Below are 17,070 nucleotides of genomic sequence, written 5' to 3' on the forward strand. Positions count from 1 at the left end.
AACTGGAGGTGGAAAGATGAAGTGAAAAATATTTTATGTGATCGGGGCCTGAACATGCAGGAGGGTGAAAGGAGGGCAAGGAATAGAGTGAATTGGATCGATATATATATATATATATCTGTTAATACATGAGTAAAAATGTATGCTTATCTGTGTAAATTATGATCATAAATAACTAAAATGTCATTCTTTAGATATAAATCACGAGGCTCACAAAACCCACCAACCCCTCCTCCACCAACTCCATTAGAGAAAGTATCACTCACCTTTATGGGTATCTCATAGCCATATAAGTTAAATTAGCACACTCACTTTCACGGATCCTTTAGATTTACATGTATTCCTTTCATAAGAGTCATTATTGATTTTGCAACAAAAACTCATCCACCTGTTTTCCTCCATCCTCTTCATGCCCCCTCCACTGACCCTCATCAGTAGGTTCTACAAATTATTCTTAACAATGGATGAAGGCAAGCAAGTATGAATATGTACAAGTACATAAACATACATATACATATCAACATATACATACCTATATACACACATACACAGACATATACATATATACACGTGCGCATATTCATACTTGCTTACCTTCATCCATTCCTGTCGCCACCCCGCCCCACAGGAAACAGCATTGCCACAACCTGCTTTAGCGAGGTAGTGCCAGGAAAACTGACAAAAAAAGCCACATTCGTTCACACTCAGTCTCTAGCTATCTTGTGCAATGCGCCCAAACTACAGCTCCCTATCCACAACCAAGCCCCACAGGCCTTTCCATTGTTTACCTCAGACGCTTCACATGCCCTGGTTCAGTCCACTGACAGTACGTTGACCCTGGTATACCACATCATTCCAATTCACTCTATTCCTTACACGCCTCTCACCCTCCTGTATGTTCAGGTCCTGATCGCTCAAAATCTTTTTCATTCCATCCTTCCACCTCCAATTTGGTCTCCCACTTCTCCTTGTTCCTTCAACCTCCAATGCATATATCCTCTGTCAATCTTTCTTCACTCATTCTCTCCATATGTCCAAACCATTTTAACGCACCCTCTTCTGCTCTCTCAACCACACTTTTTATTTCCACACATCTCTCTTACCCTTTCATTACTTACTCAATCAAACCACCTCACACCACATATTGTCTTTAAACATTTCATTTCCAACACATCCACTATCCTCTGTACAACCCTATCTACAGCCCATGCCTTGCAACCATATAACATTGTTGGGACTACTATTCCTTCAAACATATCCATTTTTGCTCTCTGGGATAACATTCTCTCTTTCCACACATTCTTCGTCACTCCCAAAACCTTCACCCCCTCAACCACCCTGTGACTCACTTCCACTTAGATGGTTCCATCCGCTGCTAAGTCCACTCTCAGATATCTAAAACACTTCACTTCCTTCAATTTTTCCCCATTCAAACTAGTACTCAACCCTACTGAACCTAACAACCTTGCTCTTATTCAGTTACTCTCAACTTTCCTTTTCACATAGTTTTCCAAACTCAGTTATGTAAGTAATGTTACCTCACTTTTCTGTACATATCCTTTAATCTTACATGTACTTCTCTCATTTTTTAATGGATAACAAATAAAGTTTTTAAACTGCAAAAAAATTTTCTACTTTTCTGCCTACAGATTATTCCTTGATTTACCATGTATGGTTCATATACCCTGATTCAGTATGCTGACAACCTATCAATCCATGTCAATCTCTTCATTCAAACCAATGTATGCCTCTCACTCACCTGAATGTTCAGGCTTTGTTACCCTAATGCTTGAATAATTTCATCCTTCCATTTTTCAGTCTTTCCCTTCCCCCTTGGTCCCTCCACTTCTGATTCTGATCTTTATAAGTCTTTCTTCACTCATCCTCTCCCTATGTCAAACCATTTCAACATACAACAAAGCCAGGACTACTATACTTCACACACATCATCTATGCCCAGACAATGATCACCCTTTCCAGATGCTCTTGCATGCACCCTATACCTTAGCCATAACTTCCACCCAAAGATTAACTTAACCCCTCAGGTAACAAAAGCATTCCAATTCATCCTCCCCATTCTAACTCAAACTCAAACCATCTTGTTTTATCCTCCTGCTTATTACCTTATTTTTATTCATATTTCCTCTCAGCTTTCTCCTTTCACATTCTTAAACTTTGTCACCTGCTTCTGGAATCTCTCTCTCTGGAGTTTGCCACTACAGCCATATCATCTACAGACAATAAATGATTCACATCCTATGTCCCCCAAGCACCAGCATACTGAAGTCCTATCCTTCACTCTATGATCCTTTGTTTTTCTTAATACAGTACAACTAAATCATGCAAAGGACTCATCAAATCATTGCCCTTGTTTCAGATGCCAGGTGGAAGATGTATCAGCCATGGGGGTCAATTCACTACTGCCTGATCTTAGTTCTCAAGACTGGCAAGAAATAATCACACTTCAAAATTCACACATGTACTAGTACAATATCAGTACAGTGGATTATGCCTCTAGTATATGCAATCAAGAAAGCAGAAGCATGCTATGCTAGGGGTCTATGCTCAAAATGGAACAAAGGGAATGAGGCTGTTAAGATATGCTAGCTATGGGTGTGACCCCATTCAGTTGTGGGAGACTTGCAGGTGGCCAATAAAAAAGAATCAACCAATATGGACTGGTCTGTTTAACAAGATTAAAAAATCCATCAGACTTCATCAAGCATCCTCTGTGCCTTCACACAAGCACAGCTTGCCTAACTTTTGATCATCTCCTACACCTGAAATGACCAGTAAAATGCTGAGTGTTTTGACAAAAGACTATGAGAGGCAACTTAGGATATGTCCTCTGTAAATGACCAATCGATCACAAAACTAGTCGACCTCCACTGAGGCACTTCTCACCTGCAGTTCTGGCTGCTATTAGCAAGGGTGATTTCTTTCATATGGGTTTGGGTGCCAGTTATAACTCAACTCAAGACTAGGTTTGCTCACTTGTTACTCAGCTCAACTAATATACTGACCTGAGATCAATGTTTTGTCCCTGAAGAACATTTAAGCTGAAACCACAATTGTCTGGCACACTGAACGGAAGATTACATCATTCTATCATTATCTGCAGTTACTAAGCACATGTGTATGCAACTGAAGGAATAATACCAATAAGCAGAGAAGTGACTATACTCTTTAAGTCATACTGTAAAAACTGGAGGCTACCAAACACTTGTCCTCTACATCACCTGTGTAATAATGACATGAGGTGAAGTAACATTATCTGTTAGAAAACTGCAATTAGCAAGGGTTTGCTTACAATGTGTTAAAAGTAAACAACCAATATGCTGCCACTAGCAATGGTAAAGGTGCTATCCTCCAAGTAAAAATTATTCTCCAGACACCCTTTTTATGTAAGTCCTGGATAGGGCTCAAGATCATAGAAAATGACTAGAAAGAGAATGAAAAGATGCTTACCATTTATAGACTTGGAGGGAGCTTAAGAATAAGCTGATAGGAAGTACATGTGGGTGTGTTAAAAACCTATGGTAGGGAAAGTAATTTGAGGCACTGAAGATGAAATTTCATGGGTAAGATAAAACTGTGTAAATGGATAGATCATTAACTATTTTCTGATAATGTCTGAGGTTATACAGGTGTTTTATGTTTCTAGGTCTTTCTTACATCTTCATAGGCAGAGTAGTAATATAAGTTTTAGCAGGAAATATATGTAGTATCAGGAAAAGTTAAGAGTAAATGTGAATAAGAGCAAGGTTATCAGGTACAGTAGGGTTGAGGGTCAAGTCAATTGGGAGGTAAGTTTGAATGGAGAGAAACTGGAGGAAGTAAAGTGTTTTAAATATCTGGGAGTGGATCTGGCAGCGGATGGAACCATGGAAGCGGAAGTGGATCATAGGGTGGGGGAGGGGGCGAAAATCCTGGGAGCCTTGAAGAATGTGTGGAAGTCGAGAACATTATCTCGGAAAGCAAAAATGGGTATGTTTGAAGGAATAGTGGTTACAACAATGTTGTATGGTTGCGAGGCATGGGCTATGGATAGAGTTGTGCGCAGGAGGATGGATGTGCTGGAAATGAGATGTTTGAGGACAATGTGTGGTGTGAGGTGGTTTGATCGAGTAAGTAACGTAAGGGTAAGAGAGATGTGTGGAAATAAAAAGAGCGTGGTTGAGAGAGCAGAAGAGGGTGTTTTGAAATGGTTTGGGCACATGGAGAGAATGAGTGAGGAAAGATTGACCAAGAGGATATATGTGTCGGAGGTGGAGGGAACGAGGAGAAGTGGGAGACCAAATTGGAGGTGGAAAGATGGAGTGAAAAAGATTTTGTGTGATCGGGGCCTGAACATGCAGGAGGGTGAAAGGAGGGCAAGGAATAGAGTAAAAAGGATCGATGTGGTACACCGGGGTTGACGTGCTGTCAATGGATTGAATCAGGGCATGTGAAGCGTCTGGGGTAAACCATGGAAAGCTGTGTAGGTATGTATATTTGCGTGTGTGGACGTATGTATATACATGTGTATGGGGGTGGGTTGGGCCATTTCTTTTGTCTGTTTCCTTGCGCTACCTCGCAAACGCGGGAGACAGCGAAAAAAAAAAATCTGGAAAAGGGTAGGATTTACAAAAAAAAAAAGTTATTATTAGAAGATAACATATTCATGGGTGAAACAAAGTGAAAATGAAAGACTTTTGAAGAAATTTGAAAGGGAAAAAAAATCTGGAAGTGTATGGTAACAAGCATTAGTTGGAAGTGTTCGAGAATGGGGAGACAAGGTGCCTGATTTGGTTGGACAGCTTATGGCTAGAAAGGGTGTAGAATTGCATGTATCTAAGGAGCTAACTTACCTAAGATTAAGGAATGAATACTGAAATACCTAAGTGAGTTTTTAAATGCAAATTAGCTCTGAAACCCAGACAAAGAACATGAAAGAAACAGAAGAGGAGGTAGATGTGACCTTTGTTATATGTCAAGATTCAACTTATCACCTATGGGAGTAAATTAGTCTACAATAACAGAATCAGACAGTACAAGCTATTTTAAGATGGGTTTCCTAAAAGAGGAATATGGAAACAGATTACAGGGAAACAGTCAGAAAAGTCTTTGAATATATGAAACTGTTGAAAAAAGCAAAGTAAGGAATGCTGAGATAGTAAGGAAATGAATAGGATGGATGTAGGATGGATGACTTAAAGAGTTTAAGAGCAGAAGAAAAATGAAGACTTTGAGGCTATTACTGACGTTTTATGAAAGAGCTTTTCCTTGACTGAAAACTGTTCTAAAAAACAATGGAATGTTTGGAGTCATATAGATCTGGAGACAGAAGATTGTTTGTACCATCTTGGTGGATGTAAGGAAATGAAGTAATGTATGTAATATGTTGATAATGTCCAAACATTTATAAATATATATCTTTACACACAATAAGCAAACCCTATACATAAGGTCCTAATATCATGGACTCAATTTATAACTCTTTAGATCAACTAAACCCTACTAGGTATCATATATATATATATATATATATATATATATATATATATATATATATATATATATATATATATATATATATAAAGATCATATACACCTATTCTATGTATACATATATCTATCACATTTTCATATCCCCTGAAACTAAAAATATCAGGTTAATACATTACAGTAGCTGGCAACGACTGACAATATATTTCTGATATCTGACATACTGTACACAAAGCAAAGGATGTACTGCAATGTAACAGCAACAAACTTCAAACAAAGAGAAAATGAGAAACAACACGTGCAGAATAAACCACGAAGCTTGAAATCAATTACACCATGCAAATAAACATGAAATCAAAAAGTGCAAAATTCTGCAAGCTGCCTAACAAATCAAAATATGCACATCATGCAGTGACATCTGGGGTTTCAGGTAACAGAATTACTCACTTGCGAGCAACGCGTTAGTTGCTCCTTTACCAATACTAGTGTTCGTTAATAGAAGGTCCAAGCCAAATAATGATGAATTATAGGCTGAAATGTCCAAAAAGAATTACACAAGTGAGAATGAGTTTTACAAGGCATCAAAAACTTTTCTTTTTCATTCTTCCACTCCAAACAATGTTGAGAAGTATCTACATAACTAGCATCATGGAAAACAGCACTGAAAAAGACAGCTTATGTTCATAAGGCAAGAAAACTAGAGTGAAAGCATTCAGAGTGCATCAATTATGATCTTAACCATTGAAATACCAGAACTGGAAGATGTGTAAAGTGTAAAGAGTGCAAGTAGATGACTGTGATTTTTCAGCAAACTGCCTTGAAAAGCTTAAAAAATAGCTTCAAAAATCATGCCAATTCTAATACACCTCAACTATTTAACAAGAATGAGCACTGTATGTATACTGCACATCACTTAACATTTCAATATGTATCACAATAACTCAGGTATAATTAACTGATGAATATATATTTTACAACAACTGCAAAATATACTGGTGCATGAATCTTCATTATTCCAGGTTGAGAGTGATGTGTTTATCAACACTACTTAATCTTCAAATTATCATACTGACATACTGTGTCAGGTTAATTTCTAAAATGTTTAATATCTTTTAAAAGGACAAAAAGTAATATCTCAAGATTCTCTTAATTACATCATTCTTTAATGAATGTAACCATCAACATTACAAATACTACTCTAAAACTGTATTTTGTTAGGGGGACTCCACATATCTTAACCAAATCAGTACTCTGGCGAGCCTAAAAAAATGGATAAGAACAACTCTGCTTTTGCAATACAATATATATTACTTCCCTCATGAGAATTGTAAAAGATCATTTTAGCTTAAATACTACTCAAATCAATACAACCTATCATTCTTTCTTTTTCTTTTAAACTATTCACCATTTCCCGCGTTAGCGAGGTAGCATTAAGAACAGAGGACTGGGCCTTTGTGGAATATCCTCACCTGGCCCCCCTCTGTTCCTTCTTTTGGAAAAAAAAAAAAAAAAAAAACAAGAGGGGAGGATTTCCAGCCTCCCGCTCCCTCCCCTTTTAGTCGCCTTCTACGACACGCAGGGAATACGTGGGAAGTATTCTTAATCCCCTATCCCAAGGGATACAACCTATCATACTATATTAAATAGTTTGCATTCTTAGCAAAAGATCTAACGTTTCATAAATAAAGTATCGTACGCATTTTTTCATAATTCCATTACAATAATCAGTTATTTTCAAATTGTTACAGTGTTTTCTGTATAAAACAATCATCCATCATACATTATCAGCTACAACTCATACCTGTTAAGTTACTTTTACAGAAAACGGAAATGCTTTTGAGTTAATTTAGACGAAAATCTAATAAACAACTCATAATAAGTGCTGATATGGGTCATTCTAAGTATCCTCGTTGACCCAAGATTTTAAATAAGGGAGACCTCCAGACCCTTCTTCAACATGGAACAAAGATAAATTAGCCTGTTATTCATCACTCTTTGTCCTCCTAACAACCAAATTAACTTATAATGAGCACTCTAAATTTGAAATACAGTATAGTATGATTTCTGGAAATTTCCCTATGTATGATCTATCAGTTTTCGATATAATACTAGTCATGATACTATTGTAAAAGAGTGTCATGCTGTACCCTTCCTTCTGATCTAAATTTATCTTACTTTCCAAAATAACAGCTTCTGATGTTTTAGACATTTTCTAATACGTAATAATTCAACAACTACATCCTCATTATATACCTTATAATAGTCACCTAATGTTACATTAATGCTAATTTCATTAAAAGAAAAATCCTGTAAGACATCTGTAAAGAAACAAGTCATTCCAGGTATCATTTCCTTTTTTCCTTTATCAGTAGACATTTCCATACCAACCCGACACTGGGGTCAAAGAGCAACTGGAAGATATACATGGCTGTTAAGAATAAGTTACACACTTGTTACAGTATATAATTCAGACTTTTTCATGAATCATGCCAATATCTAACAAAGTGTTATATATGATAAAAAATCATTTCACCTTGTACATGACTAATGCGACACAATGCAAGAATGTGCAATCAACATTACAACTAATGATGAAGAAATCACACCATCATTTGATTGTCACTTAGATTAAAAGCTAATCTCCTCAATGCAAATTGCAATCATATTCCAACAGAGGAGTGTAATGTCATCTGAATAACTGGAGCACACAAAAAAAGGTCTCCTTGCTTCAAAGGTTTAGTAGTTATATTCAAACATTTTTTCATGCCAATTATCTGACTGATGTCTCCAACAGAGCAGTCCAACTCAATCAGGCTGGCCATGAATACATAACAAGAAAATTACAAATCAAGGGACAAATACCTAGCCAAGGACTTAATACAACTGTAAGTAGGTAACTGTCCCAATACTGTAGGTGTACTCCTACCTTCTCATTTTTAGCCCCATTGCCAGCTTATACTGATGCCACTTACATAAGAGCATAACATGGGTGACTAATATCATGAACCTGTCCACATACTCCTTTTAAAGTTTTGTTTCTGGCCCTCACCTTACTACGAAACTATATCACATCTACCTTATTTTCACTATGTAACACGGATAACTTAGTAACTCAAGGTCTCCTTAGGGCCAGATACAAAATTAGCCTCTTCTCTGAGACAATGTCTCAGTATAGTCTGTTAGCTAACCTTCACCTCAACAAGTGAAATTCAGAATGTTTGCATGCAGCCAGGCAGATTTGCGAAGAATGGCCAACCACTAAACTATCTGAGAGATGTCCTTTGATTAAAGAATGTTGCTCGTGCAGCAAGCCTGTCTGTTCTCAGTATATAAATGCATGCAGTATATGAAAAACCTTTAAGAGACAGAGGTGATTACATCAGAAAAAAGTTAAAACTGGTATCTTGATAATAAATGGGATCTCTCTACCTTGACGGCACAACAAAAACAAAATTTTCTCATAATACGAAATAATATCAAAAGTACATAGTATGCTTGAAGGAATTGTGGTTCCAACAATGTTATATGGTTGTGAGGCATGGGCTATAGATAGAGTTGTGCGGAGGAGGATGGAAGTGATGGAAATAAGACGTTTGAGGACAATATGTGGCATGAGGTGGTTTGATCGAGTAAGTAATGAAAGGGTAAGAGAGATGTGTGGTAATAAAAAGAGTGTGGTTGAGAGAGCAGAAGAGGGTGTATTCAGATGGTTTGGTCACATGGAGAGAATGAGTGAGGAAAGATTGACAAAGAGGACACATGTGTCAGGGGTGGAGGGAACAAGAAGTGGGAGACCAAATTGGAGGTGGAAGGATGGAGTGAAAAAGATTTTGAGCTATCGGGGCCTGATCATACAGGAGGGTGAAAGGCATGTAAGGAATAGAGTGAATTGGAACGATATAGTATACTGTGGTCAACATGCTGTCAATGGATTGAACCAGGGCATGTGAAGCATCTGGGGTAAACCATGGAAAGTTTTGTGGGGCCTGGATGTGGAAAGGGAGCTGTGGTTTTGGTGCATTACACATGACAGCTAGAGACTGAGTGTGAACGAATGTGGCCTTTATTATCTTTTCCTAGCACTACCTCCCACACACGCGGGGGGAGGGAGGTGCCATTTCATGTGTGGCAGGCTGGCGGAGGAAATGGATGAAGTCAGCACGTAGGAATACGTACATGTGTATATACATATATGTCTGTATATGTATATGTATGTATACGTTGAAATGTATAGGTATGTATATGTGTTCGTGTGGGCATTTATGTACATACATGTGTATGTGGGTGGCTTGGGCCATTCTTTCGTCTGTTTCCTTGTGCTACCTCACTAATGCGGGAGACAGCGACAAAGTACAATAATAAAAAATAATTATAATAGGTTGTCGTGGTATTTTGAATTTAACCAAAGTTAATCAACCCTGTACCATGCTGAAAAAGTAGAGATTGTAATGACATACCCCATTTCTTACAAAAAAAAGGAGCTTCACAAGAAGATAAGAGTAGGATTAATTTACAGGTCCTAAACACTAACACGTGATATAGACAAAAGTCTTTATAATCAGTTTTCATAAACTCTTGATGAACATGATATGATTTTAATGGGGGATTCCAACGTAATGATATCAAAGTGAGGAGAAGCCCTTTCATGTAGCTCTGGATGTGAACTTACATAAAGAAACTTTCACAAACCTACTCATGATATGGATATATCAGTCTTCATTCTAGATACAAACAAGGACCTGATCAGCAATCTCATAGATGAAGAAAGGTTCAGTACAAGTGATCACTAGCGAATTACTTTCAAGATAGCTTTCAATGTTGTTTTAAAAGTTAGTCAACATAATGCTCATGTAAAGATACCAGATTTCCCAAATGCAAGTTTTAATGATCTTTACAATGCTCTTGAACAAGATAGGCAAGGAAAAAATCAAAACTGAAGAGAACATGGATATGGCTTTGTAAGTCACTCATTGTACAGCAGGAAATGTGAACCTATGCATAACAGTGATTTTTCTGAACACCCAAATAGTGAATGCTGAAATAACAACTGGCTGTTGCCAAAGAAGAAAGCACACAAGAAGCTTACAGAGAGCAATAACCAACATGATAACAGATTACATAAATCTGTAACAATGAATAAAAACTCAGAAGTCAAATTATACACCAATATGAGGCATATATCGTTGAAAATAGCAAAAGAAACCCTAATGAATCTAATAACTATGTGTGAAGTAAGAAAGTCACTACAGGCAATTGATTTGTTACTTTCAGAAAATGAAAAGTCACTTCATGATGATGTTAAGGTAAAATTCTTAAATAATTTCTTTTCATCTGTATTTACCACCGAGAAAAACGATTCATGCACCATCTGCAGTCCCACTTCTAGCTGATGATAATATTTTGCAACATTCTCACAAAATATTAAGACATGCCATACGCATTAAACAGAATGGAAGTACTGTAAAATAAACAATATGTCCTGGTAACTTTTATCAAAGAACAATGAAAGGAGCTACTCAAGACAGTAAAAACCCTAGACTCCTCTCAATACACCTCTTCTTAATGAGAAAGTTCCATGAAACTGGAAGTTTGCCAGTTCAACAACAATATTCAAAGATGTCAGTAAGTCCCTGCTCACAAATCATCTATTTAACATGATATCCATATATGACTAACTCATTAAAACCATTAAATGAGACAAGATTGCAAATCATTTAAAAGATCAACATCTGACAAATCACAGCATAGTTTTCAATCTTGTAAGTCATATCTGACAAATCTGCAAGATTTCTTTTATGATATATTCAATCTTAGCAATTCCAGTCATTCATATATATTTTCATAAAGCATATGATACAATTCCATTATCAAAATTTTATTAACAAAAGTTATATGGCATGGTATAAATAATGATAGACTTCTGTGGCTAAGAAACTGGATGACTGGCTGTAAATATAAGAGCAGTAATCAATGGTTAAGCTTAAGGAAGGTCAGACAAAACAATTAGAATTCCACAAGGATCAATCTTGGTACCTATTCTCTCTCTTATATATACAAAAATTGGAGGAAGTGAAGCATATTAGTTATCTCAGAGTGGACTTGGCAATGAAAGGAATCATGGAAGCAGAAGTGAGTCATCGGGTGCGGTTGGGGTGAAGGTTCTGGGAGTGATGAAGAACGTGTAGAAAGAGAGATTGTTATCTAGGAGAGCAAAAAAGGAATAATAGTCCTAATAATATCATATGGTTGCGAGGTATGGGCTATAGATAAGGTTGTGTAAGGAGGACAGATATGTTGAAAATGAGATGCTTGAGGACAATATGCAATGTGAAGGAGTTTGATCAAGTAAGTAATGAAAGGATAAGAGAGATGTGTGGAAATAAAAAGAGTGTGCGTAAGGGAGCAGAAGAGGGTGTGTAGAAATGATCTGGACATATGGGGAGAATGATTGAGGAAAGGTTGACAAAGAGGATACATTTGTCAGAAGTGGAGGAAACAAGGAGAACCAGGGGACCAAATTGGAGATAGAAGGATAAAGTGATAAAGATGTTGAGCGATCAGGGCCTGAACATGCAGAAGGGTGAAAGCTGTGCATGGAAAAGAGTGAATTGGAATGATGTGGTATACTGGGGTCAAAGTGCCATCGATGGACTGAACCAAGGTATGTGAAACATTCAGGGAAAGCATTCAGAGGTCTGTGGGGCTTGGATATGGATAGGGAGCTGTGGTTTTGGTGCATTAAACATAACAACTAGAGACTGATTGTGAACAAATGTGACCCCACAAAACTTTCCATGGTTTACCCCAGACGCTTCACATGTCCTACTTCAATCCACTGACAGCACGTCGACACCGGTATACCATATCGTTCCAATTCACTCTATTCCTTGCATTCCTTTCACCCTCCTGTATGTTCAGGCCCCAATCGCTCAAAATCTTTTTCACTCCATCCTTCCACCTCCAATTTGGTCTCCCACTTCTCCTCGTTCCCTCCACCTCTGACATATATCCTCTTTGTCAATATTTCCTCACTCATTCTCTCCATGTGGCCAAACCATTTCAATACACCCTCTTCTGCTCTCTCAACCACACTCTTTTTATTACCATACATCTCTCTTACCCTTTCATTACTTACTCGATCAAACCACCTCACATCATATAATGTCCTCAAACATTTCATTTCTAACACATCCACCCTCTTCCACACAACCCTATCTATAGCCCAAACCTCGCAACCATATAACATTGTTGGAACCACCATTCCTTCAAACACACCCATTTTTGCTCTCCGAGATAACGTTCTTGCCTTCCACACATTCTTCAACGCTCCCAGAACCTTCGCCCCCTCACTTCCGCTTCCACATCTCCATCCACTGCTAAATCCACTGTCAGATATCTAACACATTTCACTTCCTCCAGTTTTTCTCCATTCAAAATTACCTCCCAATCAACTAATCCCTCAACCCTACTGAACCTAATAACCTTGCTCTTACTCACATATATGTGTGTGTGTATGTATGTGTGTGTGTGTGTGTGTGTGTGTGTGTGTGTGTGTGTGTGTGTGTGTGTGTGTGTGTGTGTGTGTGAGTGGATGGCCCATTCTTCTGTTTCCTGGTGCTACCTCGCTGAAGTGGGAAACAGCAATCAAGTATAATAATAATAATAATAATAATAATAATAATAATAATAATAATAATAATAATAATAATAATAATAATACAAATTTTATTATTATCACCATAATCGCTGTTTCCTGCATTAGTAATCTAGCACCAGGAAACAGATGAAGAATGGCCTGTCCACTCATATACACATATATATACATAGATGGCCATACACATGCATATACATACATATACATATCAACATATACATACATATATGCAAACATACAAAGACATATACATATATACACAAGTACATGTTCATGTTTGCTTGCCTTCATCCATTCCTGTCGCTACCCCACCACACAGGAAATAGCATCACTATCCCCCACTTCTGCAAGGTAGCACCAAGAAAAGGCCACATTCATTCACGCTCAGTCTCTAGCCATCATGTGTAATGCACCAAAACCACAACTACTTATCCACATCCAGGCTCCACAGACCTTTCCATGGTTCAGTCCATTGACAGCACCTCGTCCCTGGTATACCAAACTGTTCCTATTCACTCTATTTCTTGCATGCCTCTCACCCTCCTACATGTTCAGGCCCCAATCGCTCAAAATCTTTTTCACTCCATCCTTCCACCTTCAATTTGGTCTCCTGCTTATCCTTGTTCCATTCACCTCTGAAACATATATCCTCTTTGTCAATCTTTCCTCACTCATTCTCTCCATATGTCCAAACCATTTCAACACACCCTCTTCTACTCTCTCAAGTACACTCTTTTTATTTCCACACATCTCTCTTACCCTTTCATTACTTACTCAAACAACCTCATACCACATATTGTTCTCAAACATTTCATTTCCAACACATCCACCCTTCTCTGTATAACCCTATCTATAGCAAATGCCTTACAACCATATAGCCTTGTTGGAACACCCATTTTTGCTCTCCAAGATAACGTTCTCTCCTTCCACACATTCTTCATTGATCCCAGAAACATTTGGTAAACATGCGATTGTCTGTCTTGGACAATCGCATGTTTACAAATGGCGTCCTTGCTTCGTCTCTTCGATGTCTATCAACTGTCTGTCGTATTTCTCTCTTGTGTCTCCCCTAATGATGTGATTATTACACAAAAGTGCACTTGGGAACTTACCATTTTTCATTTTCCCTGTGGACTCATAAGAATAGATACACATGTACATATTCACTCTTGCTCGCCTTCATTCATTCCTAGTGCTACCCTATCCCACAGGAAACAGCATCACTACCCACTGCTTCAAAGAGGTAGCACCAGGAAAACAGACAAAAAAGGCTGCATTCGTTCACACTCAGTCTAGCTGTCATGTGTAATGCACCGAAACCATAGCTCCCTATCCACATCCAGGCCCCACAGACCTTTCCATGATTTACCCAAGACATTTCACTTGCCCTGGTTCAGTCCATTGACAGCCCGTCAATCCCAATATACCACATCGTTCCAATTCACTCTATTCCTTGCATGCCTCTTATGCTCCTGATTGCTCAAAATCATTTTCACTCCATCCCTCCACCTCCAGTTTGGTCTCCCACTTCTCCTTGTTCCCTCCACCTCTGACACATATATACTCTTTGTCAATCTTTCCTCACTCATTCTCTCCATATGCCCAAACCATTTCAACACACCCTCTTCTCCTCTCTCAACCACACTCTTTTTATCACCACACATCTCTCTTACCCTTTCATTACTTACTTGATCAAACCACCTCACACCACATATTGTCCTCAAACATTTCATTTCCAACACATCTGCCCTCCTCCATACAACCCTATCTATAGCCTATGCCTCGCAACCATATAACATTGTTGGAACTACTATTCCTTCAAACATACCCATTTTCGTTCTCTGAGATAACGTTCTCTCCTTCCACACATTCTTTATCACTATGTATATATATGTATATATACCATTTATACCAACAATGGGCTAGGTTTTAAATATCAAAATCAATAGGAGGAAGTACACCTGAGAAAGATAGAGAAAAGCTACAGCTGCAAACTTACTAAGACAAACTGACAAAATGGACTCATAAATGGCAAGTGAATTTAATATCAACAAGGTTAAAGTTATTCTCAGCGCTAAAAACAAAGGTAAATCTATCTATATCTCTGACACCTGTTCCAATTGGAACTCTCTCAAAGGGTTGGCCATGGCAACAGAATCACCACAACTAAAGAACTCAAGTGCCACCCCCCCAAGCCCCAGTGCCTCAGCCTTAACAGGCCACTGGCAAAGGGCAAGTCTAGTACAGCATTATCTTCGAGAGCAAAAATGGGTGTTTGAAGGAAAAGTAGTTCTAACAATATCATATCATATGGTAAATCATATAAACCAATGTTGAGCAACATACTATTCATGAGGATAAAATTTACATGTAATAATCTTCAGTGACCTAAAGTCAAACAGGCAGTGCAAAGAGACCATTATGGGGAAAAAACAAAATTCATAGCTCAAAAGCATGTCATCTGAACTGAAGTCCAAGATATAACCGTCACTCTAAACAATAAACTGGCAAGTCCCTGTATTTACTATTGCTTTTAATTTTGGCTGCCATACTCAACAAAAGATGTACACATAACAGTGAGCAGGTACAGCAGCATGTCACCAAGATGATTCCTAGTTTGAGTTATAAAACCAATGAGAGCCTTCTAGATTTATTTCAGGTTTTGAAATCATTAAAGCCTTCAACTACCTTGATCTAAGCACTTCTTTCAAATAAACCAGTAAGATTTTGCCTGCAGTAATGGTACAAGTTTTTAAATAAAAGTTTTACTTCAAAAGAAGCAAAGTATTTTTGCTTTAGTAAGATTGCTAATATGTAGAAAGACTTACCAATGGAAAAAGGTTGAAAGCAAGTTCATAAATACATATTCATTTAAATGCAAACTTGAATACCTCACTTTATGTCCAGGACTGACATCATTCGTGCCTCCAAAGTAATATTCTTGGCACTTCTTTCAGTCATATATGTGCTTTTCTATTCTCTATACATTAAATTTGAGCTTCTGAAATCTTCTACTACCACAAACAGTCGCTAAATGTACTAATGGTGTGCTAATGTTAGTATTCCTTGATAAGCATCTCGATTTAACAAACAATCTACTTCAAAGGAAGGGTTAATGAATTTACTTACAAAATGGTTTCCTTTATTTTTGCAGGAAACAACAGAAGTATTATATATCAATCCACTCTCATCTATAACATGAACTCTGACAGAGTTTAGCCACAGAATATCAATCTATGCTTCATGTCTGATCTTATTATGTAGAATTGTAAGTGAGAATTGCTTCTTACACTGACAATGCTCACCTTAGTACAAAAAGCCACTTTAAGACAAGAACTGCAAAACATTTTCAGGAATTTCTTCCCATTTCTTCATATTTTTTCATTATTTTTCTATTATACTTAGTCGCTGTCTCCCTCGTTAGCAAGGCAGTGCAAGGAAACAGACGCACATTTACATACCTATACATTCCAACATGTACATACATATACACACACAGACATATACATATATACACACACACATATACATACCTATACATTTCAACATATACATACATATACATACACAGACATATACATATACACACATGTACATATCCATACTTGCTGCCTTCATACATTCCCGTCACCACCCAGCCACACATGAAATGGCACCCCAATTCCCCCGCGTGCGTGTGAGGTAGCACTAGGAAAAGACAACAAAGGCCACATTTGTTCACACTCAGTCTCTAGCTATCATGTGTAAAGCACCAAAACCACAGCTCCCTTTCCACATCCAGGCCCCACAAAACTTTCCATGGTTTATCACAGACGCTTCACATGCCCTGGTTCAATCCACTGACACCGGTATACCACATAGTTCCAATTCGCTCTATTCCTTGAACCCCTTGAACCCTACTGTATGTTCAGGCCTTGATCACTCAAAAT

General features: G+C 37.8%; 1 protein-coding gene across 1 annotated transcript in view; it reads right to left on the reverse strand.

Moving 5' to 3' along the window:
* Positions 1-17,070, reverse strand: part of LOC139753474 (uncharacterized) — a 116,621-nt gene that overhangs the window by 39,274 nt on the left and 60,277 nt on the right. Inside the window, 1 exon segment of the mRNA XM_071670035.1 lies at positions 5,935-6,018. Coding sequence (XP_071526136.1) covers positions 5,935-6,018 — 84 coding nt within the window.

The sequence above is a fragment of the Panulirus ornatus genome, chromosome 2 (assembly GCF_036320965.1).
Source record: "Panulirus ornatus isolate Po-2019 chromosome 2, ASM3632096v1, whole genome shotgun sequence".
NCBI lineage: Eukaryota > Metazoa > Arthropoda > Malacostraca > Decapoda > Palinuridae > Panulirus > Panulirus ornatus.